The sequence below is a fragment of the Muntiacus reevesi genome, chromosome 2 (genome assembly GCF_963930625.1).
Source record: "Muntiacus reevesi chromosome 2, mMunRee1.1, whole genome shotgun sequence".
NCBI classification, from domain to species: domain Eukaryota; kingdom Metazoa; phylum Chordata; class Mammalia; order Artiodactyla; family Cervidae; genus Muntiacus; species Muntiacus reevesi.
The window spans coordinates 156,701,256-156,729,043 of NC_089250.1; the positions used below are offsets into that span (position 1 = coordinate 156,701,256).

General features: G+C 45.3%; 1 protein-coding gene across 2 annotated transcripts in view; it reads right to left on the minus strand.

Moving 5' to 3' along the window:
* ABLIM1 (actin binding LIM protein 1) overlaps positions 1-27,788 on the minus strand; it is a 185,261-nt gene that overhangs the window by 79,961 nt on the left and 77,512 nt on the right. Inside the window, exons 5-6 of one of the 2 annotated variants that reach the window (XM_065923392.1) lie at positions 24,090-24,216; positions 21,638-21,731 (exon numbers count right to left, since the gene is read on the minus strand). In XM_065923392.1, the coding sequence (XP_065779464.1) occupies positions 21,638-21,731; positions 24,090-24,216 (221 nt within the window). Of the gene's footprint in view, positions 1-5,545; positions 5,722-21,637; positions 21,732-24,089; positions 24,217-27,788 lie in introns of those variants that run through there. The other variant, XM_065923394.1, reaches the window with a different exon arrangement.

Sequence of the window (27,788 nt, forward strand, 5' to 3'; positions counted from 1 at the left end):
ACAATGACATGTACACAAAGAAGAATTTCAGATCATGGCAGGGAAAGTGCCATGCAGGGCCAGGGGATCCAAGATAACCCTGGGGAAGAATGTTCCAGGCAGAGGCAACGGTGAGTGCAGAGACTCTGAGATGGCAGGAGAGAGTGCCTAAGGGACAGAAAGCAAGCTAGTGAGCTGAAGTGAAAGGGGGCAGAGATGAAGGTGAGCAAGAGAACAAGAGCTTAACTGCAGAGGGCTGGCTAAGCCAAGATAAGGTTTTACAGTAGGTTTTTACAGTTCTGAGGTTAAAAGTCAAAACAAAAAACCCACTCAGGCACATATTTTTTTCCTTATGCTTTAAAACTCTTTCAAAAAACACAAAGAAAGACTGGAAATCTGCACCACCACCACCCCCTTGACCCAGCCCAGTCCTTTGGCCCTAAACTTAGTTTTATAAGAACTGACACCTTTAATCTGTTGCCAGAACCAGATACACTTTGCATCCTAAACAAGTTGCCAAAACAAAGCAGAACGCTCGGCTAAAACTCTCTGTTAGAGGATGTTTTAAACTGTTCAAAACACACTTCTCTACCTTTTCAAGTGTGTTTATTTGGACAAGGTATACGGATATAAGCACGGATGCAAGGAGCCAGCTGCGGAGCCCCAAGACAAACCAACACAATTATTATCTAGCAGGAGGGAGAGATAAAAGCAGTCTGAAGTGTAAGCAAGCATTTCTGCTTCATCTAATGTTTATGGGCCAAAAATGACCTCCGTGTGAACCAGCAATGCTGAGAAGGACACAGACACGTATTTGCCAAAGATATTCTGAACTTGGTGAGCAAGAAAAGCAGTGGGGTTTGTTTCCTCTTTTATTAGGGCCCGCTCCCTGCAAGGTCACAATTTAAGCCTGGGCAGCTTAAGACAGTGGTTAGACTCATTCTTGCCCATATAGACGCATACCAGAGGTTCTGCTTTAGAAAAGGGAGCAGGGCAATGTTATGTGGTAGCCAGGAAGGGAAGGCAAAATGGATACTCGTGTATGTATGGCTGAGTCTCTCTGCTGTGCACCTAAAACTACACAACATTGTTAACCAGCAATAAGTGGAGTCGCTCAGTCGTGTCTGACTCTTTGCGACCCCATGGACCGTAGCCTACCAGGATCCTCAGTCCATGGGATTTTTCAGGCAAGAATACTGGAGTGGGTTGTCATTTCCTTCTCCAGGGGATCTTCCCGACCCAGGGATCGAACCCAGGTCTCCTGCATTGTAGGCAGATGCTTTACCGTCTGAGCTACTAGGGAATACTCCAGTATAAAATAAAAAGTTTAAAAAAAAAAAAAAAAAAAGAGAAAGAAAACGAAGCTGGGGACAGTCCTTGAATCTCAGTATTAAGAATGTCTCTGGCTCTTTTACCTGCCACCACTGCATCTTTACATCCTGCATATTGAGGCACATTTCAAGTTATTTGCCTCACCTGGACACGCCACAGCCTGATACCTAATTCAAGAAACGTGGGCTCTTTTAAGTAGCATCATTCTGACTTCCCAGTAGATATTTCTAACTCTCTAAGACTTCATGCTCCAACACATAGAGCATATAAGGCTTTTTTTTTTTTTCCATTTGTGATCTACATGCTCATTTGACTGGATAATTTTCTTGAAAACAAAGAGAATGGGAATGCATTGCCTTTGGATCAAGTCCTAGGGATAGTAATCTCTTTCTCTTACCAAAGCCACAGGCAACTTTAGCATGTAGGGCTTCAAATATAAGAGCAGAAGTCTAATTTCTGGGCTTCATGAAAAAAAATTTATAAAGTTCTCCCCTTTAATTTTACAACCCCCAGAACCACTTTTCCTAAATCCTTAAAGGACTTCCTGGTAGTCCTTCAAACAGTAAAGGCTGCTTGGATGGGGACTGGATTTCTCCTTTGAAAAAAATACACAGAACAGACTACATGGACAGGACCCAGGTTGTAGACATGTGAGTTTTTTGCAGACCAAGCTCCCAGGTGGTCTTTTAAGGAGAATCACTGACATTCACTTGTTTATTCATCAACTATTGAGCAGACAACATTGGTAGGCCCTGTTCTGTTAATACATCCTGGTGATAAAACGGACCTAATACTAGCGTTCTCTGTATTCACAGATCTTAGGTCTAGTGAATGAGGGGGTGGATTTTCAAATAAGGAGATGCCTTCAAGAGAGTACAAGGTGCTGGTTACATAGGTACCTCCAGGTAGAGGTAAATGAAGATTTTGTTTTATAATGAAACACAGAAAACACCATGGGCCATTCCAACCCCATCACCAAGAATGACTCCAACAAGCAGAGGTGTTTCCTGATAAGCTCAACCAATGTCAGGCTCCACCCTTACCCCAACTGGGGGGACCCCGAGGGAGGTTCCCTTCCAGCGCGGCCTGGGGCAGCTACCTTGTAATGTATTATGGTGTTTAGAGCATCTCATGATGTTCTTAGAGTAATGCCAACAAAATGTGACATTATCACTTGTGTACTAAAGCTGTTTAATAAAGGTATATTTATAAAATTTAAAGCTATAATTGGAACATAAGTCCACCAAAAAAAAAGTGAAGTAGAACTAAGCAAAATTGGCCATTTCAGAAGTTTTGTCCCAGTATTTGTTACAATTTCATTCATGTTTATAATCTGTTAACTTCTGAGAGCAAACAATAGCATATGAAAAAGGTGTAAGAAAACTTTTAAATGGACAACATTCCAGCCATCGCCTTCTTTTGTTATCTGTGAATTGGAAAAAGGCTGTGACTATTTCATTTCATTGACAAAACGAGACCCAACTCTCAGACAACCATAAAGTTTGAGACTCGCTGGTGCAGGGGGAAAGGAACAAAAGACAAGGAAGCACTACAGGTTCCAGAAGAAACACCAGATAGGTGTGCCCAGATTTACATAAAGCTCACATATCAAAAAACCCCTGTATTTACAGACCTGATAAGTTCTGGGTAATTATTTGCCTTATAAAATGTGCTATGAGGTTCTTTTTTTTTTTAAATAGTCCATTCCTGGGATGCACTTTTAGAGAAGTTTGGTCAGGAATTGCACCAGACATACATATTTTTGTTGTTGTTTAGTCGCTAAGTTGTATCCTACTCTGCGACCCCATGAACTGCAGCACGCCAGGCTTCCCTGTCCTTCACCATCTCCCGGAGTTTGCTCAGACTGTTGTCATTTGAATCAGTGATGTCATCCAACCATCTCATCCTCTGTCACTCCCTTCTCCTCCTGCCTTCAGTCTTTCCCAGCATTAGGGTCTTTTCCAATGAGCCAGCTCTTTGCATCAGGTGGCCAAAGTACTGGAGTTTATGTGCGTGTTAGTTGCTCAGTCATGTCTGATTCTTTACAATCCCATGGATTGTAGCCCCTATGGCCGATTCACGTTGATGTATAGCAGAAACCAACACAAGATTGTAAAGCAATTATCCTTCAATTAAAAATAAATAAATGTTAAAAATAAGGCCCACAAAGGCCCATGAGGGGAGAGGCTGGGAGCAGAAGGATATAGACCCAGAACAGTGCTTACCCCAGCTCCCTGACCCAGCCCAGGATGTGACTTCAAACAAAAAGAAAACAAAGACCAAAATGTAGGACAAAATATTTGTTCTGTTCCTGTTCTTTTGATAAACACCCTCCCTTGGGGTCACGCCTCCCTGTCATGGTCCTCCCAGTGGGTCTCAAAAGTGGTTACTTAATGGTTCTCAATTGGGGGGTGATTGTGCCCCACACAGAACATTTGGCAATGTCTGGAGACATTTTCAGTTGTTGAGCTGGGGACAGAATTGCTACCATCATGTAGAGGTTGGGTACCAGGGACGCTGCTAAACACTAGACTCTTTCCCACAACAAAGAATCATCCTATCCAATGTGTCCGTGGTGCTGACTTGAGAAACCTGGTACATATGGGGTAAAATCATGATCGTCCCTCCAGACAGCTGGTATGAGTCCTGAGTATTTTGGACTTTTCCGTAAATTAGGCTTCCCTGGTGGCTCAGCGGTAAAGAACCCGCCTGCCAATGCAGGATACATGGCTTCGATTCCTGGGTCGGGAACATCCCCTGGAGGAGGAAATGGCAACTCACTCCAGTATTCTTGCCTGGAGAATCCCATGGACAGGGGAGCCTGGCGGGCTACAGTCCATGGGGTCACAAAGAGTCTGACACGACTTAGCAACTGAACAACAACAACAATCCTTTTAAATTAACTACTATTTACTTGGAGGGGAAATCTTGAAGACCTCTGCTCTCATGATATGATAGTCCCTGAACCAGTTGGATAAGCCACTGACACAAGGGTTAAACTCACTGACACAGGAAAATGCTGCAGGAACCCACCTGAAAACACTAGGTAGAAATGCACATTCACAGCTTGTTTCAAAGAGGCTGGGGCCAGGCCTCACACTTAGCCTTAAACAGCCTTCTCAGAAGTAATTTATACCAATGAGCCGTAGCAAATTCACCTCTTCTGTAAGTCCATCATGACTCAACAAGCCTTTTGATCCATTGTAGAATGGCAACAGTATTTTAATTAGTTATTTTCACTTACTTGTCAGAACCTGTTTGGATAATCTAAATAACTTCACATCCTCTTAACATACCTCCTGAGACTGTCTCAGAGAAAACAGGCTCAATTTTCTCTTAAATCCCCAATCCCAGTTAAGGGATAGAGGAGGCTGCCATGGCAACCCCACTCCTGCTGACTTTTTGGCTAGACTCACTTTTTTTTTTAACCTTTCCCAAATCATAAATACATTTCTTTCATGGTTAAGAAAATTTTTCTTGTCTCCTTCCTTCTTGCGCACTTTAAAACATCTTTTTTTTTTCCCTCAAAAATAAACTTTGGAGTATGGTTTGACTAATAACTAGGTTTTCAAAAAAACTGTTTGCATTAGAATAAGGCAAAAATCTCTAGATTTCTTACATTTCCTGCCCAAAGATGGTAAAGTGAGACCACAATCAGGCTCTTTCACCTGTAACAAAATGTGAATAATACACAAATGTTTTACTTCCTCATATTCATTCATGGGAAGCTTCTTAAAGAAAAAAAAAAAAATACACATCTATAGTAACAGATAAATTGATTCAATTCCTCTCACTCCTTTGACCACCAGATCCTCTAACTATGATTCTTAAATTCTTTCATCTCTAATACAAATTTCATGGAGCTCTACAACTACAGACAATCAAACAAAACACTCTGGAAACCACTCTCCTTTCTACCTTGGGGGTAGCAGCCTGAAAAAACACAAACATTGTTTAAATGGTCAATAAGTTATTCCTCTCATTCAAATAACCCGCCGTTTCCTGCTCTTTATTACTAGATTGATTTTTTTTTTTTAAAGCTCCCTGGTTTATTTTGCATCACAAGCAAAAAGTTTAAGCAAAATGTCCTTCAGACCACTGCAAGTGGTCTCTGGGGCCAGAATCCTGCCCATCCCATCTGGAGGACCCTGGGGGTCTCCGATGTCGCCCAGGACGCCGGGCATTTCACGTCTGCCCTGCAAAGCCTAGGATGCCTCCGGCAATGTCGCTTTACCTCAAGTCCGGGCTCCTTTTCTTCTAGTTCGGTTCCTGGCTGTTCTGAGCAGGGACCTCCTCTGGGCTTCAAACCCACAACACTGCCAAGAGGCTTGTAAACGCCAGACCTCAGCCCGCGAGACCGGGGCTCCCTGCCCGCCTGGGGGACAGGAGCGAGCTCCCCTCTGAAGCGAGACTAAGGAAACCTGTGTCTCCGGAGACGCACACCGGAAAAAAGAACAGACTAGTGCAGGCGTTCCCACCCTCCCTCTCCCGCTGCACTTAACTAGTTACACACACACAGCCTCCACTAACGGACCAGTCCATGTGTCTGAAAAAGGAGGGGGGTAGGTTTTCTTTCTTTTTTTTTTTTTAACTGCAGGTGGGGAACGTACCATTCCTACACATTCACCCACACTTGTCTGCACCACTGATCTGACAGTGATTGTCCCCGAGGCAGAGGCTTGCAGTGAAACTAGAGTCTTGGGCTTTTTAAGTTTCTTTCTTAGATTTGAGAGGATGGAAAGATACACAACCATCAAAGAGCCTCCTCTCCTAAGTCACTGCATCGGAGACACACGGTATGCACCCTTTACACAAGTGTAATAAAAAACAGTGCAACTTGAGTTTGGTTTCCACTTGCTATTCAGAATTTTTGTATTTCAGAATGTTCATGTTTTTTTCAGAGAATTGTGATCCCCGCCTCCAAACTTCACTTATCAAGCTTCCACGATTCATGTTGTTGGTACATTTCATCTTGTGTTCCCCATTGCAGCAAAAATTACTAGTATCTATATTCCAGGTACTTTACACACCTTACCTCACTGTCCACTAAACCTAGAGAAATCCCAGGTGAACCCAGCTCTGCATATGTGTAAACGAACAGATGGAGCCCGAAGCCTTCTACCAGGCTAGCCCAGCCCCTTTTCTGAAGCCTTTCTTTAGGAGTAAGGCAAGACTCTGTTACAACTCTTGTCATTTTTAACAAGACTTAAGTGATTTAGGGGAATTTTTCATAGAGATTATTTGCTCGTAAAGATCAGCTAATAAAAAGACTTTTGCATGGAATCTAAATTGGTTTGGAAACAATCCCAAACATTGCTGAAGAAATGTAAAGATTTCAGCAATAAAACAGTGCTTCTAAAATGAAGAGGAAGCTACTGGGTTACACATTATAACTACAGGGGATTAGCTAAATTTCTAGTGCATTTTCCTTCCAAGAAGCCTTCAGGAATGTGCTTTCTCCACACCCTTGTCAGGCCAGTTTCTGTAAATTTGATCTGTAGCCCCCTGGCCCTACCACAATCATCAGAGCATGCTAACATGCAGATTTCCAGCCCCAGCTTGGACCCCTAGAATCACTGGGTGAGGTCTGGTCATCCATACTTTAATCAAGATATCCAGGTGATTTCAGAACATTGTCTCTTGTTTGGGATATTAGTAGACAGTCCACTGTTTGTCAGAGGAGGGAAGGAGTCCTTCCTTACAAGGGAAAAAGGGAAACCCAGCCAGTCCCCCAGGCATAGGGCTAGAAACACTGAAACCTAAGAACTGGGGTCACTGCCTTCCAGACTTCATCCTCGTCTACTCTCCCATATTTGGAGTATCAGCTCCTCTTTCAGACTTTATTTCTTTAGCCATCTCTACATCTTCTGAGATGAAGAGAAAGAGGATGGTTGCTTCATCTGCAAATTTACCAAGCAGATTTCCAATTGAAAAAGGTCCCAAATCACCAGCAGATGGAGTCAAAAGTTTCAAGAAGCCTGCCTGATTGGGTAGCCCTTAATCAGCAATAATGAGGTGACTTTCCTGTCAACCTGACTAGTCTACATTCACATGGATGTGATTATGGGAAAGAAAGTGAAGAGTAAAGAACTGAAATGTGAGCAGAGGGGTCTGCTGGATGGAAATGTTCTAAGACTTTGTGATGATGGTTGCACAACTCTGTGAATTTACTAAAGATGGTTGAATCACTTCACCAGGGTGAACTGTAAGGGATGTAAACAAACGTGTTACTAATCAAAGCGGCAGTTGGTTAACACCTGTTCCAAAGGGACTCAGTTTATATCAAGGAGCTAATATTGGAGTATTTACAATTGTAGAGGCTAAGATGCCTCTTCCTCGTCATCCCAGATACTGTGTAGGGCCCCATCTAGACAGATGTGCTGGGCATTATACAAAGCAGTTACAGAGGAAAGACAAAAACTTCAGGAGTCTACATACCACACTCAGGTGGATATAATAAACAACACTGACAGGAGAAAGACTGTGGGCATTTATTTCCCACTTGAGGGAAAACAAACTGGTAATTAGTAAGATGGTGAGGAATTTATGCCCAAAGAATATGCAAAGGCCACGACAAAAATTAATAATGGGAAAAACAAGCATTCATCAACAAATCTTTATTTCATAGCTGCTAGATGCTTTAAATGGAGTAGGAAATGGCAACCCACTCCAGTATTAAAAAGGAATACAAAATATTTGCTGAAATGGTAAGTTGAATGAAATGGCAGGTTGAAATTATGGGCATGTAGATGTCAATAGTTAAGTGATCTAAGAAAATTTCAAAAGAAAGCAACAGCATGAGTATCAACTTGTGCACCTTAAATAATCTCAGACTTAACTCCATCAGAGAGTAAATGATGGGGGTGAGCCTGACTCCATTAAGACTGGAAGTTGTGAGCTAATTTAATGTACTGTGTGTGTGAGTTGCTCAGTCGTGTCCGGCTCTTTGCAACCCCATGGACTGTAGTCCACCAGGCTCCTGTGTCCATGGGATTCTCCAGGCAGGAATACTGGAGTGGGTTGCCATTTCCTTCTCCAAGGCATCTTCCTGACCCAGGGATTGAACCCGGGTTGTCTGTATTGCAGGCAGATTCTCTACCATCTGAGCCACAGGAAAGTCCAATTTAATGTACTAAGCTTTTACAAAAATCTGTTTCTTTATAAAGGAAGAAAATGGGGAAAAAATTCTTGAAGCACTGTATGTTAGACACTGTACGTTAGACACAGGTGACTCATTTATAATCTGATTTAAGCCTTTCAGAGGTAAAGATTACCCATATTTTACAAACCAGCATGCTGAGGTTCAGAGAGTTTAAGCAACTGGCTATCTACTGCTTGGCTCTAAGTGTAGGTACTATAATCAAATCCTGGTGCATATTGCAGTGTTAGTTCTTTCTGCTAACCACTCTTCCCTCTCTCACCTTGCCTAAAGCCACTTCAAGCTCCAGAATTCCTCATCCTATGTTTCCAAGATGACTGCAGCTTCGCGTTTACCTGCAGGGCCATGAAAACTTTTAGGTGCTATATGAGCAGTTTTCATTTGCAAGGCCAGCCCAAAAGTGTCCTTTTGGAAAAGGGATTAGTGAACCAGTTCATTTCCGCCAGGCTGGAGAGGCACCAGCCCTCACTGTCACTTCTTCTGGCAAACTCCAAGCAGGTCCATCTGCTGGAATTGGCACAGCATCCCTCACAAGACAGGAAGCCGTGAGGTCCAGGAAGAAAGACGTTCAGGTGGAAAACAAGAGAGGAGGAAGCCTGTTCCTAGCAGGACAGGAAGAAGGGCATCACTGCTGGGCCAAGGGGACCCAAGGAGCCCATCTCCCCTGGAGCACTCTCCATCTCCTGGACCATATGGAATGTCTCACATCCTCACCTAGAGGAACAGAAGTTGTCCTAGTGACCTGAAGATGACGCCATGCTTCTTTCTTTCTCTCTCTCTTCCTCTCCCTTCCCCTCTCTCTCTTTAGCTGCTCAAGGTCTTAGTTGCAAGTACCCAGGATATTTAGTTGCAGCATGTGGGATCTAGTTCCCTGACCAGGGATTGAACTCGGACTCCCTGCACCTGGATCGCAGGGTCTTAGGCACTGGACCACCAGGTAAACTCCAATAGTTCCATGTTTCAATGTCTAACAGTCCCCCACCTCCAGTTGTACATTTGCTACAAGAGAATAAGTGGACAAAATATAAGGACACAATAGAGCCAAGGTAACTCAATATACCACCTTTTGTCTGAGTTTTCATGAATCCAGAAGCTAGAGGTGATTTCTTGAGACCTGAAGGGTTGTCACAGTCCTCCCCACCCCCCCTAGAGACAAAACCTGAATTTCAGGAGAGGGGCTTGATCTGGGCATACAAAACCCATCTACCATCAGCCAGGTGGGCAGATCCAAGAGGGTTACAGGCATTTTCTAATAGGGATGACCTTTCAGATGGAGAAATGGATTCAGGTGAACCCACAAAAGTCAGTGTACTTCATAATTAAATTAAAATAACGCTAGTCACCGATGGAAAAGATATAGTATTTTAATTTTTCAAGCTTACACCCTGACTGATTACAAAAATGATTTGAAGTGGAAAACGGTATACAATAAGGATGCAATTAAACCAAATGGTAGCATGAAGGCAAAAGAAACAAACAAGGGAGGAAAAAAGTGACCCAAGATGTTAGTCACAGGAGCAAATGGAGATAAACTGCTCGCTCTCACCTGCCTGTACCTGCTCATTCCTCAAGATCCAAAGCTGACTTCTAACAATTGACCAGAATCTCTTTTAAACCCGAGGGCATTTATGATGTGTGCCTCTGACTAGGCCCTCACACAACTGCGGGCCCCTAGTTATCTTGTGTACAGAGATATGTTGTCAAAGATTGAACTCTCTTTCTGCTCCGCCAAGAAAAGGTCATGACAATTACCTTGGAATTCACCAAAGGTCCCCTCTGCAGGGCAGGTGAAGCACCTGGAACCAATCCCTTAGAAGAAGGGGTATAGTCTTCACTTTTAGGTTTATCGTGGTGAAGGAGATATGAACAGAGCCAGGGATGGAACAGGTAGGGAACAGCAGGAAGAGAAAGGACGGATGCTCTGAGTCCATGAGAACACAGACACATAAGCCTTCTGAGGCTCAGGATGTGCTGGGTCCTGGAGGAGAATGGACAACTCTGAGGGGTCATCACATCTGTGCTCAGAACAGTGGCCAGCCCAGAGACCCATCCCATCGCTGAACTTGCTGGCCACCTGTTTAGGCAGGTTGCCTCTCTGCTGTTGGGTCCTAGCTTTTTTTTTTAATTGGAGTATAATTGCTTTACAATGTTGTGTTATTATTTTCTGCTGTACAATGAAGTGAATCAGCTGTATATATACATCTATCCCCTCCTTCTTAGACCTCCTTCTCCCGCTCCCCAAGCCCACCCATCTAGGTCATCACAGAGCACCCAGCTGAGTTCCCTGTGCTAGACAGCAGGCTCCCACTAGGGCCCTAGCTATTTCTAAAGTTCAATAACACCACTAAAGACTAAAGATGCTGCAATAGCTTTGGGTACTCACGGGCCCTAGGGGTGCCCTGGGCCCTGATTCCTAATTTTGGACTCAGACACCCTATTACTTTTAGAAATGTATGCCTTATCTACCTGAGAATGAGTCCTGAATCTCACATCTTCTGTGGCCCCTGGGGCAGGGCCACCAGCACGTGTTCAGTACTTCTTGCTGATTTCTCAGGAAGAGTAATGTTCCCCGACTTGGTTCAGCTGTCACCCCACCCCCCACACTTCACCAGCAAGAAGCTAAACTCTCTGAAGTGGAATAACACTGAAAAACAAAACATCTTTTTAACTCAAAATACAAACGCTTTTCAAAATGTCATTTCCGGAGAAAAAAGCCCTTCCGTTTGTGCTGGCAGAAATGGGGTGACTTTTTAAAATAAATATCGAACCTTTACTGCCTGTGAACAGTCTTCTGTTACCCTAGCAACATATTTCCTCTCATCATTAATGTAGGACAAAGTGGATAACTTTGGGTGAATCAGAGAAATTTTCCTCCAACCATTTGTCATGTCAGCATGCTTCCTGGGCTCTACTGGGCTGATTCCTAATCTATTAATGATGCAGGGAATAAAATATTAGCACCAGGTTATTATCTGCAAATAGGATATAGTGACCAATGCATCATAAACCATACTTCGAACTAAACTTGAGTTTCCTTTCCCACGCTGGGGAGATTATATGTTAATCAGGTCACACACTATGATCAAGGGCACAGTTCTGTGCAATGACAACCTATGAGCATGCGAGGGCATGAAAGTTTAAAGCCCACAAAGAAAAGAAGCTCACAGACAATCTGGCATGAAGACATTTATTGACTTGAATCTCTATTCTTGTCCCTTGCATGCGTGTGTGCTAAGTCACTTCAGTCGTGTCTGATTCTTTGCGACCCCGTGGACTGTAGCCAGCCAGGCTCCTCTGTCCATGGGATTCTCCAGGAAAGAATACTGGAGTGGGTAGCCATTCCCTTCTCCAGGGGATCTTCCTGACCCAGGAATCAGACCTGGGTCTCCTGTATTGCAAGCAGATTCTTGACTGTCTGAGCCCCAAGGGAAGCCAATTCTTGTTCTTTACCGACTCACTAATAAGTGAAACTATCAAAGACTGGAAGAAAGGAGAGGGAGAAAGGAGAAGGGACTAATCTGGCTACTAATTATGCTAAAGATTTTCATGCCTTTATTTTCAAATCCTGCAGCTCTATGAAGTAGCAATTAGCAGCCTCATCTTACAGATAAGGAAACTGAGAAATACTGGATCCCAACTCTCTATCACCTTGTATATCTCTGCATAGATGGACAAATGTATGTGTATGTATATCTATCTGTCTACTTACCTACCTACCTACACTGAGATATCCACATGCCATAAAATTCACCTTTTTTTTTTAAAGTGTACAATTCAGTAGTTTTTAGTATTGATTGATTCACAGACTTGTGCAACCATCACTACTATCTAATTCAAGAACATTTCATCACCTCCAAACAAAACTCCATACCCATTGACAGTTATTTCCTTCTCCCACCAGACCCTGGCAACCACCAGTAGACTTTCTGTCTCTACAGATTTGCCTTTTCTAGGAATCATCTAATTGGTGATCTTTTGTGACTAGCTTCTTTCATTTAGGATATTTTCAAGGTTCATCCATTCTGTAGCAGGTATCAGGACCTTGTTCCTTTTTATTGCTAAACAATATTCCATTGTATGAATATAGTACATCTTGCTTAACTCATATTTAAGATGAAGCCATTGCTGCAGTTTATTGTTAATTTCTATTTTAAATTAGGAGAAGTGACCAGTGTGTGCCTATATAGGAATGGCCTCAAAGCTCTTCTTGACTCTCCATGGAGCTCTGGGGCATCTTCAGCCAGAGCTCTGTAAAGAACGTGTGTTCCCTCACCTGAGACAGCGCCATCCACCTACAGTTGTCTTCATGGCCCAAGTCAGGTGCCCTTGTGGAGCCTCCAGCTGAGTATAGAGGGCAAGAGAGAATGAGGCATGACTATGTATAAACGCCACAGACTCTGCACAGGGTCCCCAACCTTTGGCAACATTTTACACAGGTATAAAGGAAACCAGAGAAGCAACAAATGTTAACTGCCCTAAAAATAGATATAACAAGGCCACTCATCAGATAGACTTTCTTCATCTCCCCAGGAATGGTAAATATTGGTCCTTCTGTAAGTTATTTCAGGAGGCAATTTAATTACTTGTTCTCTGCAATGATTACTGCCACATGGATCATGAATCAGTGTGTGTATGTGGGTGTGCATATATGTACACATGTGTTTCTATCTTCTGAGAACTGAGACTTCTAATCATGGTTCTGTTACCAGCCAGCCTCCAGGTCTCTAGCGCAGCAGCCTCATCTGCAGATGGAGGTCAGTGGTAACTGCTTTAATCACTTTACAGGCCTATCGTGAGGATCAAATATTTATGAGATCATTTGTAGATGTTAAATATTTTTATTATGCAAAAGCCTGCTATTGTGGTGGTTCACTCTTCACCAGGGCAGAGACCATCTGACTCAAAACTTCTAATATTACTTGATTCTTTTCCCTTCCGTAATCCAGAAAAATATTTGGGTCCACAATTAAGGGGAAGGAGGTTCGAATTCCTGGGACCACAGTAGGAATGAGAAGAATGCAATTAGTTTTCTGCCTGAACATGGCTTATTAGCCTTGCTTGCATTTAAGGACATGCACAGAACAAGAAAGGAGGGACTTCATCGTTCAGTCTGTCTTTGCAAATTATATGTTCAGCAGTGACAAAGAGACTGTCTGCCATGCAAGTGCCCTGAAGCAGCTTATGTTTCCTCTCATTAGATAACAGGTGAGCCCAGACCAAGAACTACTCATTTCAGAACATGCTTAAAATACAGCAAAAGGAAGGAAGCGGATGGGACCTCCAGTTTGTAATGTAAATTAGTTTCACAGGAACATCATAAACATTTGTCCTTGGGCTTTATGAAAAAGGAGTTTTAGTTGAAATGTAAACAAAGTAAAAACAAAACAAGATAAAACAAAGCCACTATTTTTAATCCTTCAGGGAATCAAGGGAAAGGATTTGCTGAATCACGTGGTGAGTACATTTGCTACACTTCAGGGGATCCAGCAGGAAGGGTCTAAGGCCAGCCTAAGTCCTGTCCTTTCGTCCATCACTTCCAAGTTAACAGATAAAGACAGTGCTGCCCGTGGGTAGGAATGGAAAGGCACAAAGGATTGGCCACAGGCCACGTGTCAGGGTCTCTTACATCTGAGACATTCAAATTGTAACAGACCCTGTCACACACTCTTCCCAGGAGAGCACAAGCGGCACAGTGAACACCCCACCCCAGCACAATGTGGGACACCAGCCCTTCTGGAAAGACAGGAGGATTGATTTACTGGGTGTGGTGACCTGAGGAAGAAGGCCAGGGAGAGACTCGGAGCCCTGCCCTCCTCCCCTGGGAAGAATGCAGACACATCACTCTCCTTTTGTCTCTGGGGTCTGAGCACACAGGAGGCTCTGGTGCAGATGGCCAGGTGCCTGCTCAGGGTGGCCCTGTCTGCAGGGCCAGCCAATCCTGAGCGTATTAGCCTTGAAGGAATGCAAGAGAGCTTGGTAAACACTGAGCTCCGTGGGGGAGGGAGTTGTGCAAGAGGACAGACAGACTAAGAGAACTCAAGACCACCCTCGGTCTGCAGATGGAACAGCCCTGGGCAGGGAGGGGGTGGACAGGCTCTTTTCCTTAACCCTCCAGACTTCTGTGTCCAGTTTGACATTCACTTTTTTTTTTTTTTTTTTCTGTATTGCACTCATTTTGCAATGATTTTGTTGCTGCTTTCTTTCTTGGGAAAGTTGGCAGGTAACAACCTGAACCCAGGAAATGAAGTTTGTTGGAGTCAGAGATCTCCTAGGACCATCCAACAAAAAGATGGAAGGAAAAGGGATGCCCCTAATGTCTACTGACATCTGTGACCTAAGTCTGAAGGCTCATGTCGAGTCCTGTTACCTCTGGACTGCTAAGGCAGAAGGGAGCAGGGTGGGTGCAGGGAAGGGAAGTAAGGACTGGGAAGAGGAAGGTTGCTCTGAGAAGAGTTTAGAGATGCAGATGGAGATAGCAGGCTGTTGGCTGTATCTCACGCAAATCTGCTTTTGGACTTCTTTGTTAGGAGGCAGGTTGTAAGCATCTTCAGAACGCGCCTGAATTTATAGGTTAATTAGCATAAGCTCTAAAAGATGTGCCACTTATAGCAAGATGACCCTCAAAAACAGAACTGAAAGCAAGCTAATGAGAAAACTACAGTTTGAGTGTATGCTATATGCTGAGTGTTCTAGAAAATCTCTCCAGAAAAAAAAGAACTGCTGGCTCTGACCCCTTAGATCCAAGACTATATCTAAGACAAGGAGAATTATAGAATTCAGATCCTTAGAACCAAAGGAAATTTAGAGGCCAAGTGGCCCAAGTCTTGGATTTACATATATATTTTAACATTTGTATATTAAAGAAAAAATCAAAGAAATTGATTTGCCCAAGGTCACACAGCTGTGAATTCCAGAACCAAAAGTAGATCCCTGATTTCCTATCACTGAAGCCCTTTTCATTAAAACACATGAAGGCTCTCCTCCCTATCCCCTCAAGCCCACATCCTGGGAAGGGTTTATCCCAGCAATCCCACTACCGGGCACACAAGAAAACCATAATTCAGAAAGACACATGTACCCCAGTGTTCATCCAAGCACTATTTACAACAGCCAGGACAGGGAAGTAACCTAAACATCCATCAACAGAGGAATGGGTAAAGGAGATGTCACACATATATACAATGAATTATCACTCAGCCATTACAAAGGAACCAAATAGGGACATTTGTAGAGACATGGATAGACCTAGAGTCTGTCATAAGCATGAAATAAGTCAGAAAGAGAAAAACAAATATCATATATTAATGCACATATAGGGAACCTAGAAAAACGGTACTGACAAACCTATCTGCAGGGCAGGAACAGAGACACAGGCATCATAGATAATGGACTTGTGGATACGGTGGGGGAAGGAGATGGTGTGAAGAATTGAGAGAGTAGCACTGACTACTCTCTCTATACACTATACACTAGCATATGGAGGACAGATAGCTAGTGGGAAGCTGCTGTACTCACAGGGAGCTATAGTGCTCGGTGCTCTGTGAGGACCTGCAGGGGTGCAAGCAGGAGGCAGGAGGGAGGCTCAGGAGGGAGCAGATATATGTAAACATATAGCTGATTCACGTTGTTGTATAGCAGAAACTAACGTAACACTGTAAGACAATTATATTCCAAAAGAGAAAAAATACCAACAGAGGGAGACAGAATGTTAGAACAGGACAGGGAAGGGGGCAGACACGGGACAGGTTCTTTTCCTTTACCTTCCACACTTCTACATCCGCAAGTTCTTTTACCTATACATGAAGATAGTCTCAAAGAGAGTAAATGACCTGTCCCAAATTCCTCAGGAGTTACTGACATAGCTGAGTGTGGAGCTCCTTGATCATTGTTCCAGGACCTTCCTCCTTCGTAAAGCTCCTTCAGGTGTCTGGTGGCATCTCGGATGAAACACGTCCAGAGAAGCGGTCTCAGGACATCTCTGACGCTCAGTGAGGGTTCCATTAAAACCATATCAGAGCTTCAGCCCTCACTGAGATGAGACTTGTGTAAGTTCCCACGTTGACTGAAATGGTGCCCTCCTCCCTCCCACCAAAGATATATCCACACAAAATCTCTGGAACCTTGGCATGTCTGAAAAAAGGGTCTTTGTAGATGTAATTAAGCTAAGGATCCTTGGATGAAGGAATCATCTTGGAAGATCCGGTGTGTGTGAAGTCTCTTCAGTCGTGTCTGACTCTTTGCGACCCTATGGACTGTAGCCTGCCAGACTACTCTGCCCATGGGACTCTCCAGGCAAGAATACTGGAATGGGTTGCTGTGCCCTCTCCAGGGGATCCTCCTGACCCAGAGATCAAACCTGCATCTTTTACATCTCCTGCATTGGCAGATGGGTTCTTTATCACCAGTGCCACCTGGAACGCTGCTGCTGCTAAGTCACTTCAGTCATGTCTGACTCTGTGCGACCCCATAGACGGCAGCCCACCAGGCTCCGCCGTCCCTGGGATTCTCCAGGCAAGAACACTGGAGTGGGTTGCCATTTCCTTCTCCAATGCATGAAAGTGAAAAGTGAAAGTGAAGTTGCTCAGTCGTGTCCAACTCTTAGTGACCCCATGGACTGCAGCCTACCAGGCTCCTCCGTCCATGGGATTTTCCAGGCAAGAGTAGTGGAGTGGGGTGCCACTGCCTCATCTGACCTGGGATGATGATGAATCTTAAATCCAATGGCAAGGGACCTTCAAAGAGAAAGGCAGAGGAGGTCTGACACAGAGGGAAGAAAGAGTACAGAGGGGAAGGCTCTGTGCAGAGACCAAGGCAGAGATCAGGGTTACAGAGCCACAACCACCAGAGTCTGGAAGAGGCAAAGAAAGACCCTCCCCTAGAGCCTTGGCAGGGAGCCCTGCCAACACTTCAACTGTAGACTTCTGGCCCCAGAACTGTGAGAGAAAGTTTCTGTGGTTCTAAGCCACCACTGTTACAGAAGACACAGGGAACTCACGATACATTCACAATCTCTACAGGTAAAATCAATCAGAAACAACAGCAACAAAACCAAGCAGACTGGAAAGGCATACTGTGGTATGCCCATACAATGGAATATTATTCAGCCTGAAAAAGGAGGGGAAAAGTTTCACACACTATCACATGGATGAAACTTGCAGACATTATACTAAGTGAAAAGGTGAAAGTTGTTCAGTTGTATCTGACTCTTTATAGTCCATGGAGTTCTCCAGGCCAGTATACGGGAGAGGGTAGCTGTTCCCTTCTCCAGGGGATCTCCCCAACCCAGGGATCAAACCCAGGTCTCCCACATGTACAGGCAGATTCTTTACCAGCTGAACCACCAGGGAAGTCCAAGTGAAAAAGGGCCATCTCAAAAAAAAAACAAAAAACAAAAACACCAAACCCACCAATACTGTGTGATTCCATTTATATGAGATACTCAGAGTAGTCAAATTCACAGAGATAAAGTGGAATGGTCACTGCCAAGTGCTGTGGGGAAAGGGGGATGGGGCGTTACTGTTTAATAAGCACAAATTTCAGTTTTATAAGACATAAAGGGCTACAGAGCTGGATGCTGGTGGCAGTTCCACAACATTGTAAATCTACGTAATACATGGAACTGTACACTGAGACATGGTTAAGATGGTACATTTTATGTTATGTGGTGTGTGCTCAGTTGTGTCCAACTCTTTGCAACTCCATGGACTGCAGTCCACCAACAGTCCTCTGTCCATGGGATTCTCCAGGCAAGAATACTGGAGTGGGTTGCTATTTCCTACTCCAGGTATATTATGTGGATTTCACTGTAATGTTAAAAATGGGGAATACACAAACCAAAACAAGGATTATAGTATTTACAACAAACCAGACCCATCCTGCTGCACCTACAGTGGATCAGAGAATAAAGGCAGAGGGAGGAGCTCAGGGTTTTCTGCTGGGAGCTGGGCCAGGCTGACTCACGAGCTGTCACATGTCGACGTGCTCACAGTGCAGGATGTTTTTCTAGATCACACACCCATCTGAGGGGGACAGCACGCCCACTGGGTGGGTCTTGACTCTGCCTGGAACCCCACTGCAAACTGCTCCCAGAAGCCCCACTTCTGTGGTTCTGTGTGGAAAGGGTGCAAGGTTTCACCCCCACCATCAGCCCTCATGGAGGCCTGAAGCCAACGTGGTAAGGGGCCCTCACAGCCCCTACAAGCATCGAAGTACTCAGCCTCCAGGGGAAAAAGCGGAGCGAGCAGATGTGTCTTCAACCCAGCATGTTCTTGGATCCAGTTTTCTCTTAGAGATTCCTTTCCACAGCTGTTGAACTAAATCTGAAGGTAACGAACACCCTCCCCCCTCAGTCCTTTTGTCTCGCCAACTCTTTTTTGGGGGGACACAGTCCCACATGTGGCCTGAGACAGCTGCCTCCATCCACACTCTCTACAATCGTGGGGGCTCCAAGCTGGGGGCTGCATTCACTGTCTTCCTGTCCCTTTAGCTACAGCCAAACATCTGGGAAATAGTTCTGGTGTTTTATTTATTTGTTACTGAATTAGAATCAACACACAATATTATATTAGTTTCAGGAGTACAGCATAGTGATTTGCTATTTTCATACATGGATCACTCCAGTAAGTCTAAACCCCATCATACTGCTGTTTTAAAATGAAATTTCCTAACTGCTCCCACCTCAATAGGTTTATTTCAGTCCCATGTAAGCAGATCAAACTTGGGAAGCTCAAAGGAAATTCTGTTGAGTCTCTCACAGGGCTCCTTGCTCTGTGGAGGGACGAGGGACACATTCAGAGGACAGACAAAGACCACTGCACTTGTGTCTTGGGATGGGATTTCTAGACTTCAAGCGACACTCTGGATGCGTTACGCCCATCTTCTCCAATAGCTTTCTTAAGGACGTGCATGACCTTGGGCCTCAAATTCAGCCTTGAAGTATCCTTGGACTTGCAATAAAAGCCTTACTGGAAGGGCCATGAAAAATCCCCCTTACCCCAACTGTGTGTGGGTGGTGAGTGACCACTTCTCAGGTGTCACTCCAGCCAATGGCACCACTGTTTGCTGTCCAAAGCTCTCCCCTACGTGACCTCCCTTTTCCATCCATTAATGTTTTTCATTTGAGGTGAAATCAAATACACCATTTGAAAGGGAACAATTCCATGACATCTAGGATATTCACAAGGTCATGCAACCACTTCCTCTGTTTCTGAAGCAGATTCATCACCCTAAGTGGGAACCAATAAGCAGTTACTCCCCACTCTCTCCCTGCCCTCAAGTCCAGGTAACTGCTTTCTCTATGGACCTATCTATCCTGGATATTTCATCTAAATAGAATCATACAGTATGTGGTCTTCTGTGGCCACTTCTACCACTTGGCATAATGTTTTCAAGGTACATGCATGCTGTAGCATGCGTCAGAATTCCTTCCTAAGGCTGAGGGACAGTCTACTGTCTGTAAATACTACACTGTGTTTATCCATCCATCCCTGTACTCGTGGGTTGTTTTCCCTTCTGCCTGGTGTGAGCAGAGCTGCTGTGAACAGGGGGGCACACTCATTTGAGGACTCCCTCCCATTCTTCACACAGCAGTCTGATCCTATCACATGATGCTCCAGCTACAACCACTTCAATACTTCCCACCATCCTTTACCATCAGGAGGTAAAGGCAAACTCCTGACTGTGATTTCTGAGGTCCTCACACTTGGGCCCCTCCCTTCCTCCAGCATCCTCTCTCTCACCCATACTCCTGCCCAAACGACCTTGTTTCTTGGGTATGCTGTACTTGAGCCTCTGCCATTGCTGTTCCTCTTCCTGAAGCACTGTTCCTCTGGGTCAGAGGCAATTGCACTGACAACCTGCATCTCAAATCTAAACAGCTGGACTAGGTCCAGCACAGAGCCAGCACTGCCCCCTGGCCTGCATTTCATGGGCAGGAAGGCATCACGGGGCTTGTTGTGGGATTAGGAAGACCACACCCACAAAAGATGCCCAGGGACACCTAGGGGGCCCCTCAGATTCATGTCCTGGGTCCCCGGACCACACCCGGCTGGGAAGTTTGAAAGTGGTGATGTGGATATAATGACCTGATGTCTACAGCAGCAATGTGACAAGTTGCCCAGTCACCCTCCCAGGACTCCACTGGGCGTCCTGACTCAGCTCTGCTCAGCACACATCCTCACCCTGAGACTCGGGGTGGGTGTGAGGCAATCTTTACTTTTCCTGTGTGTGTGTGTGCTCAGTCGTGTCCAACTCTTTGTGACCATGTGTACTGTAGCCCTCCAGGCTCCTCTGTCCATGGAATTCTCTAGGTAAGAATACTGGAGTGGATTGCCATTTCCTCCTCCAGGGGATCTTCCTGACCCAGGAATCGAACCCACATCTCTTGCATCTCCTGCACTAGCAGGCAGATTCTTTACCACTGAGCCACCTGGGAAGCCCTTACTTTTTCCATGAGAGTGGGTTAACACCTCACAGGCCTGTGGGCAGGCGGGCAGTGACTCTCTGACCTCTGGCCCCAAGTCTACTGATGGCGCCAACTCAGGAGCTCAGCTCCGCCCAGAGGCAGAAGCTGGCGGGGTGACTGCTGAGAAAGCAGGAACCAAGTTTCCTGGTGCGAGACAGCCAGTCACACCTGAACTTGACAGGCTTCCGTCAGCCTGGGCCACAGGCATTCTGGGCCACACAGGATGTGGCTTTCTAAGGGTGAGGAAGCCTACGCCCTCACCTCTAACGACTTTCTTCTCTTAACTTCCATTCAGAGCCTCTGTTCCCTGAGTCTGTACGCTCCCACGGGTACACGCATGAGCACACACAGATGTGCACACACATATACACACATTTGTACACACAGAGACATGTGGCTCGAACACACTCTTCATTTCCTCTTAAAAGAACAGTTTACTATAACTGTTCCTGCTACATAATTCCTCATAGACTCTTTTTTATTCTTTTTTCCCTCATATTCTCTATCCTTCCAGCTTCCAGCATGAAGTAGACACTGCCTGAGAAGACAGTGTTACACAAACATTTTCTAAGTGATCTGTCACCTGCAACTACTTTCTTTCCCCCGCACGTGAGAAAAAGATGGCAAAAAAGAGACCCTCGTGTGTTTCCGAGAGCCTTGAGGACCATGACGGTGGCTCTGAGGGGAGCCCGTGTGTGACTTACCTCCAGGACTTTCCCTGTGATGAACTGGTGGCAGGCTTCACATTTTACCCCGAAGAGCCCCTGGTAGTCCTTTTCACAATACGGAGCACCGTCCCTGCAGGACAAAGCGAACTCAGCTTCCGAGGGCAGGAAAGACGCCCGGACCCCACCTCTCTCCGCCCGGTTGCACAGACGGGGAGCATAAGTTATTTCTCGCTCAACCACCATTCACGAGCCTGCAGGAGACCTGGTGAGGCAGGGTCAAAACTCATAAGAGCAAACTCTCCAGAGAGAGCGCTGAGGTTCTCCAAGCCACGTGGAAGTAACAGCCAAATGGCTGTCGCTGCTCATTCCTCGACTGCCTCAGACCTCACTAGCAAAAACATGGCGTCCCTCTCTTGTAGCACCAGGCCTGACGGGCTTCAGCTGTATCCCATGCTCCTCTTCCTCGTCTCCTCCCCAACACCTCCTTGATTCACACACCAGAGCCTCCTAAGAGCGTGGAGACGCCTTCTCCTTGGCCCTGAGGGAGCCTGGGGGTCCAGGGCCTCGCAACCATCCTCCTGCAACCGCCTTCATTTACCTCTTGCATGCGTGCTAAGTCGCTTCAGTCGTGACTCCTTGCGACCCTTTGGACTATAGCCCGCCAGGCTCCTCTGTCCGTGGGATTCTCCAGGCAAGAATACTGGAGTGGGTTGCCATGCCCTCCTCCAGGGGATCCTCCCCATCCAGGGATCGAACCTGCATCTCTTATGCCTCCTGCATTGGCAGGCGGGGTCCTTACCACTAGCACTACCTGGGAAGCCCCTCACTTACCTCATGACAGAGTTAAAATATCATGTTTTAGGTGCGCCATCGCACGGGAGAGTTAAAACGTCACCAGACAGCCCAGTTACCTGGCGCTGCTCAGGCATCAGTGTTAAAGGCAGAGCAGTTCTCTCTGGCTGTGCCTCAGAATCACCTGAGGAGAAGGCAAAGGCACCCCACTCCAGTGCTCCTGCCTGGAGACTCCCAGGGACGGGGGAGCCTGTGGGCTGCCGTCTACGGGGTCGCACAGAGTCGGACGCGACTGAAGCCACTTAGCAGCAGCAGCAGAATCACCTGTGTAGTTTCTGCCTCCCGAATACCAGGGTTTGCTGTAGATCTGCAGAATGAGATTTCTAGGGGGTGGGGCCCAAGCTACTTATTTTGTTTCACTACGTATATTCATACATTAAATTCATTAAAAAAAAAATTTTTTTTTTAATAGATGCTGGTTGGAGAACACTTTTAAAAGTGGATAGGGGGAAATTTTCCCTTACTGCCCCTCCGCCTTCCCCCCACCCCATGCTCATTCTTTCCTCAGTTTAAAAGGTAACCACTGTAACTAGCTTTTCAAGGTCACATTAAACAAAACCCCAAACGTCACCTGCTCTAGCTCCTATCTACCTACCCCAGTGGTCCTAATGGGCTCAGCGCCCAGACGCTGAGTGTTTTGGGGGGGCTAGGCAGGGGAGGGCCGACGAATATGACTGAGACCTGGAAGGAGGCTAAAGGTTTACTATCAGTAGTTTCAAATGGTTGGGGGGGGGGGGAAATCAGGGAAAGTAAAATTACTAAATGCTTAATTGGTTGCAACATATAGCCTACCATTATGCCAGCTTCGTTAATTGTTACATTAGGCAACGATGAACGTTTCATTAAATTTATAGCAGGCAACAACAGAAGAATAAAATTCCTTTCCAAAAGTTTCATAGCAAAAAGTTCGTATGCGTTGTGGAACGTGAAGGTCTTTCATTATGTCTGATGGGCTGGGCTGGGGTGTGTTCCGCGAATACGGGCTAGCCCGCGATGCCCCACCCCTGCCGGAGGACCCACCCCTGCCGGAGGACCCACCCCTGCGGAAGGACCCACCCGCGCCTGCGGAAGGACCCACCCGCGCCTGTGGAAGGACCCACCCACCCCTGCCAAAGGACCCATCCACCCCTGCCGAAGGACCCATCCACCCCTGCGGAAGGACCCACCCCTGCGGAAGGACCCACCCACCCCTGCCGAAGGACCCACCCCTGCCGAAGGACCCATCCACCCCTGCCGAAGGACCCATCCACCCCTGCCGAAGGACCCATCCACCCCTGCCGAAGGACCCATCCACCCCTGCCGAAGGACCCACCCCTGCCCAAGGACCCATCCTGGCCGAGGGACCCACCCCTGCGGAAGGACCCATCCACCCCTGCGAAGGACCCACCCCTGCCGAAGGACCCATCCACCCCTGCCGAAGGACCCATCCACCCCTGCCGAAGGACCCATCCCTGCCCAAGGACCCATCCACCCCTGCCGAAGGACCCACCCACCCCTGCCAAAGGACCCATCCACCCCTGCCGAAGGACCCATCCACCCCTGCGGAAGGACCCACCCCTGCGGAAGGACCCATCCACCCCTGCGGAAGGACCCACCCCTGCCGAAGGACCCACCCGCGCCTGCGCCCCAGGCTTACTTGCTAATGTACTCGCCGGTGAGGACTTTCCCGCAGGACTTGCACTTAAAGCAACCCAAGTGCCACTGCTTTTCCAGCGCCAGCAGGGCCTGTCCATTCTTGATGTCTCGTCCGCAGCCAGCACAATCTGGAAAAGAGCAGCCGCTGGCCCTTACTCCACGTTTGTTAAATCCATAGTTTTGCTAATCGAAGCAGGTGGGCCGCTTTGAAGCCCAGCATGCACCCACCACACACTCGATAACTATTTACTTAAGCACCATTTTATTCCGCGTTCGCGCCCTGCACGAAATCCTCCCCAGGAGACTCGCAGACCCCCCATCCTCCCTTAGCGTGGGAACATCATGAGCCTCAGCAGATCCAAGGGCCTGGATGTCCTTCATCTGTTTATTTCCTTGGGGGTGATTTAAATAGCCTCTGAGCTCCAGCTGGCCCAGAGAATATTTAATTATAGCATCTTGGCTGTGATTTTAAGAAGGCGCTCATCAGCCTCTATTAATTGAGGGCACCTGTGAGTAGCTAAGTACCAGCCACCCCCCACCCCTTGCTGCCTGTCTCCCTAATACTATATGCGCGACTTCTGGAACAATGCTCATAAGTCTCATTTTTGTAAACAGGACTCTACTTCCTTATCAACCTAAACCAGCCTTTCCAAAATTTGTGATCATCAATTCAATGACTCTTAATTCCTCAGCTTTAACTCTCAGTGGCAGGATCCTGTGAAGAAGATAAAGAAGAAAGTATTTCTTCACAGTAAAGAGTGTAGGCCCTGGAATGGAACACCCTGGTTCTTAATCCCAGCTCGTGGTTGGCTAACCACGTGACCCAGGCTAGTTTCCCCCTTTTCTAAGCCTTGGGGTCCTCATATGAAAGCCAGGATGTTGTTAGTGCCTGTCTCAAGTTCTCTGATGAGGATTCAATGGAATAAAGGACTCAGGTCTCTATGAAAGTTTGCTATTATTATAGTTGCTGTTATTCTGATTATTAGAAACATCATTATTAGGGAAGCTAAGTATTTAAAAGAACCCAGAAGAGTGTATAGGCATACACCATTTTATTGTGCTTTGAAGATAATACATTTTTTCTTTTTTTTTTAATATTTCAAGATTTGTGGCAATGCTACCTCAATCAAGTCTGTTGGCACCATCTTTTCAAAAACCTTTGCTCACTTCATGTCTCTGTGTCACATTTTTGGTAATTCTCCCAATTTTTCAAACGTTTTCATTATTATTATATCTGTTATGGTGATCTGTGATCAGTCATATTTGATATTACTACTATGACTCACTGAAGACTCAGATGGTAGCATTTTTTCAGCAATATTTTCTAACTCAGGTGCGTACATTGCTGTTTTAGACATAATGCTATCGCACACTCAGCAGACTACAACATAGACTAAATATAACTTGCATATGCACTGGGAAAGCAAAAAATTTGTGTGGCTCATTTAACTGCTGTATTTGCCTTACTGTGGTGGTCTGGAACCAATCCACTGAGCATGCAATATCTCTGAGGCCTGCATGTAAATTGGGCAACCTTTCTGGAAAGCAATTTAAATGTCTAAAGACATTTAAAATCAATATACCCAAGAAAGGGAAAGAAAGCATTGCTGGCAGGTTGCCCGTGATATCCCCAATTGATCACAAAAATCATTCAGAGAATAAAGAAATGTGCAGACAGGGCCTCTCGGTACCCAGAGTGATTCAACATCCCCCTCTTCTGACCACAGCTGTGGCTGCTGCTCCTGTGCTAATGATGACACTTCTAGCCCAGCTTGAATTCTCTCTTCTTCTAGAAAAACTTTCCTATAGTACCCGGCACAAGCCCAAGTCCCATAAAAATTCCTCCAAATGTCACCCAGCAATGGCTCACAATTATTCTGGTTTTCTTCCTTGCTGAAGTTTAAGTACACTTGACTTTTATTTTTTGACTACAGATGTGTTTCTGGTGACCTTTGGTCACTCGGTATTTACATAATCTTTAGATCCAGAAATCTCATGACTAAAATTTCACTCTGCAAATAAATTTTGAAAAGAATGTGCCTGCAAATGTATGTGTGTCTATCCCCTGAAAAATATATATTCACCCCCTACTGCATTTTTGTAACAATAAAACTGAAAACAACCTATGTGGACATTAATCAGAACGTGGATAAACTAATTATAGAGTAGTCATTAATGGGATACTACACACTGTTAAAAAGAATAAGGTAGATTTGTGTGCAGACACGGAAAGATGTCCAAAATAGACTGGATAAAAAAATAAGCTGTAAAACAGTATGGACAACATAAGCTCATTTTTCTAAATCATGAGAACGTAAAAAGAATTGAGCAAATAAATATTTAAAAAGTTAAAAGTATACTATACAAGTTATGAGTATTGAAGGTTAGAATTTTGTAAGTATAGCCCATTACAAGCTAGTGATAATTGTATGGCTGCAAAGCATTATGAATTTTTTTTTTTAAAATCTGGAATTTACATGATGCCCAGCATCTTTCAGAGGGAATCACACATCTGGTAGTTTACTATAAAGATAAAAATGGAAGACCATGATATTTGCTCGAATGCAGTTTCTAAAGGATAAGAGCACAAGGTGAATATAAGATGAATGAATTGGTAGGTTTTCATTTAAGTGAACTGAAAATTTTTTTCATTCTTCTGATTAGATTATGCCCACTAGGTGGCAGTAAAGATTTAAAATAAAATGCAAGATGCTGGTTGGTTGACTTTTTCAAGTAGAAAACAAACTTTAGAGATGGCTTTTCATTTCTACAGCAGAAGACAGAGGAGCTCAGGCAGGTGGACGGGGCTCTTCATATCTCCCCTTCGCAGCACTGGGGTCCAGGGAGATCAAAGGTGGGGAGAGGGCAAGCTTTAGAATTAGGAAGACTTGGGCACTAACTAGGAAAAGTTACTCTCTCTGAATCCTCATTTCTTCATCTCTGAAATGCAGACCCACTTCTCAGGTTGCTGGGAGGAAGAAGAAAAACCTTGCATTGTGAAGTGCTTCATATAACACTTAGAACACGTGATACCTGTTGGTTGTTCCACATAGCTCTCTTTTCCTTGGTAGGGGCTGAGCTAGGACTAGAAACCAGGTTTCTTGACTCTGTCTTGCACTTTTTCTAAGCACATTAATGTCCAGATACCCCAGACCTCTAACAGCAGCAGAGACACAATCTTAGCACAGAAATGACCCCTCTGATTATTCTGCACCCAATGGCTTTGGTAAACCAGGCATATAGTGAGGGCTTCATACACATACTCTTCTGGAGTTATTCTCCACAATCTATTATTCTTCACAGTAATGGAGACAAAATCCTGGCCAGTTAGCTCAGTTAGAGCGTGGTGCTAATAACACCAAAGTCACAGGTTTGATCCCCATACGGACCATAAAGAAGGCTGAGCACTGAAGAATTAACGCTTTTGAACTGTGGGGCTGGAGAAGACTCTTGAGAGTCCTTTGGTCAGTGAAGATCAAACCAGTCAATCCTAAAGGAAATCAACCCTGAATATTCATTAGAAGGAGTGATGCTGAAACTGAAGCGCCAGTGCCTATGGCTACCTAATGCAAAATGTTGACTCATTGGAAAAGACCCTGATGCTGGGAAGGACTGAAGACAGGAGGAGAAGGGAGTGACAGAGGATGAGATGGTTGGATGGCATCCCAACTAGAGGACATGAGTTAGAGCAAACTCTGGG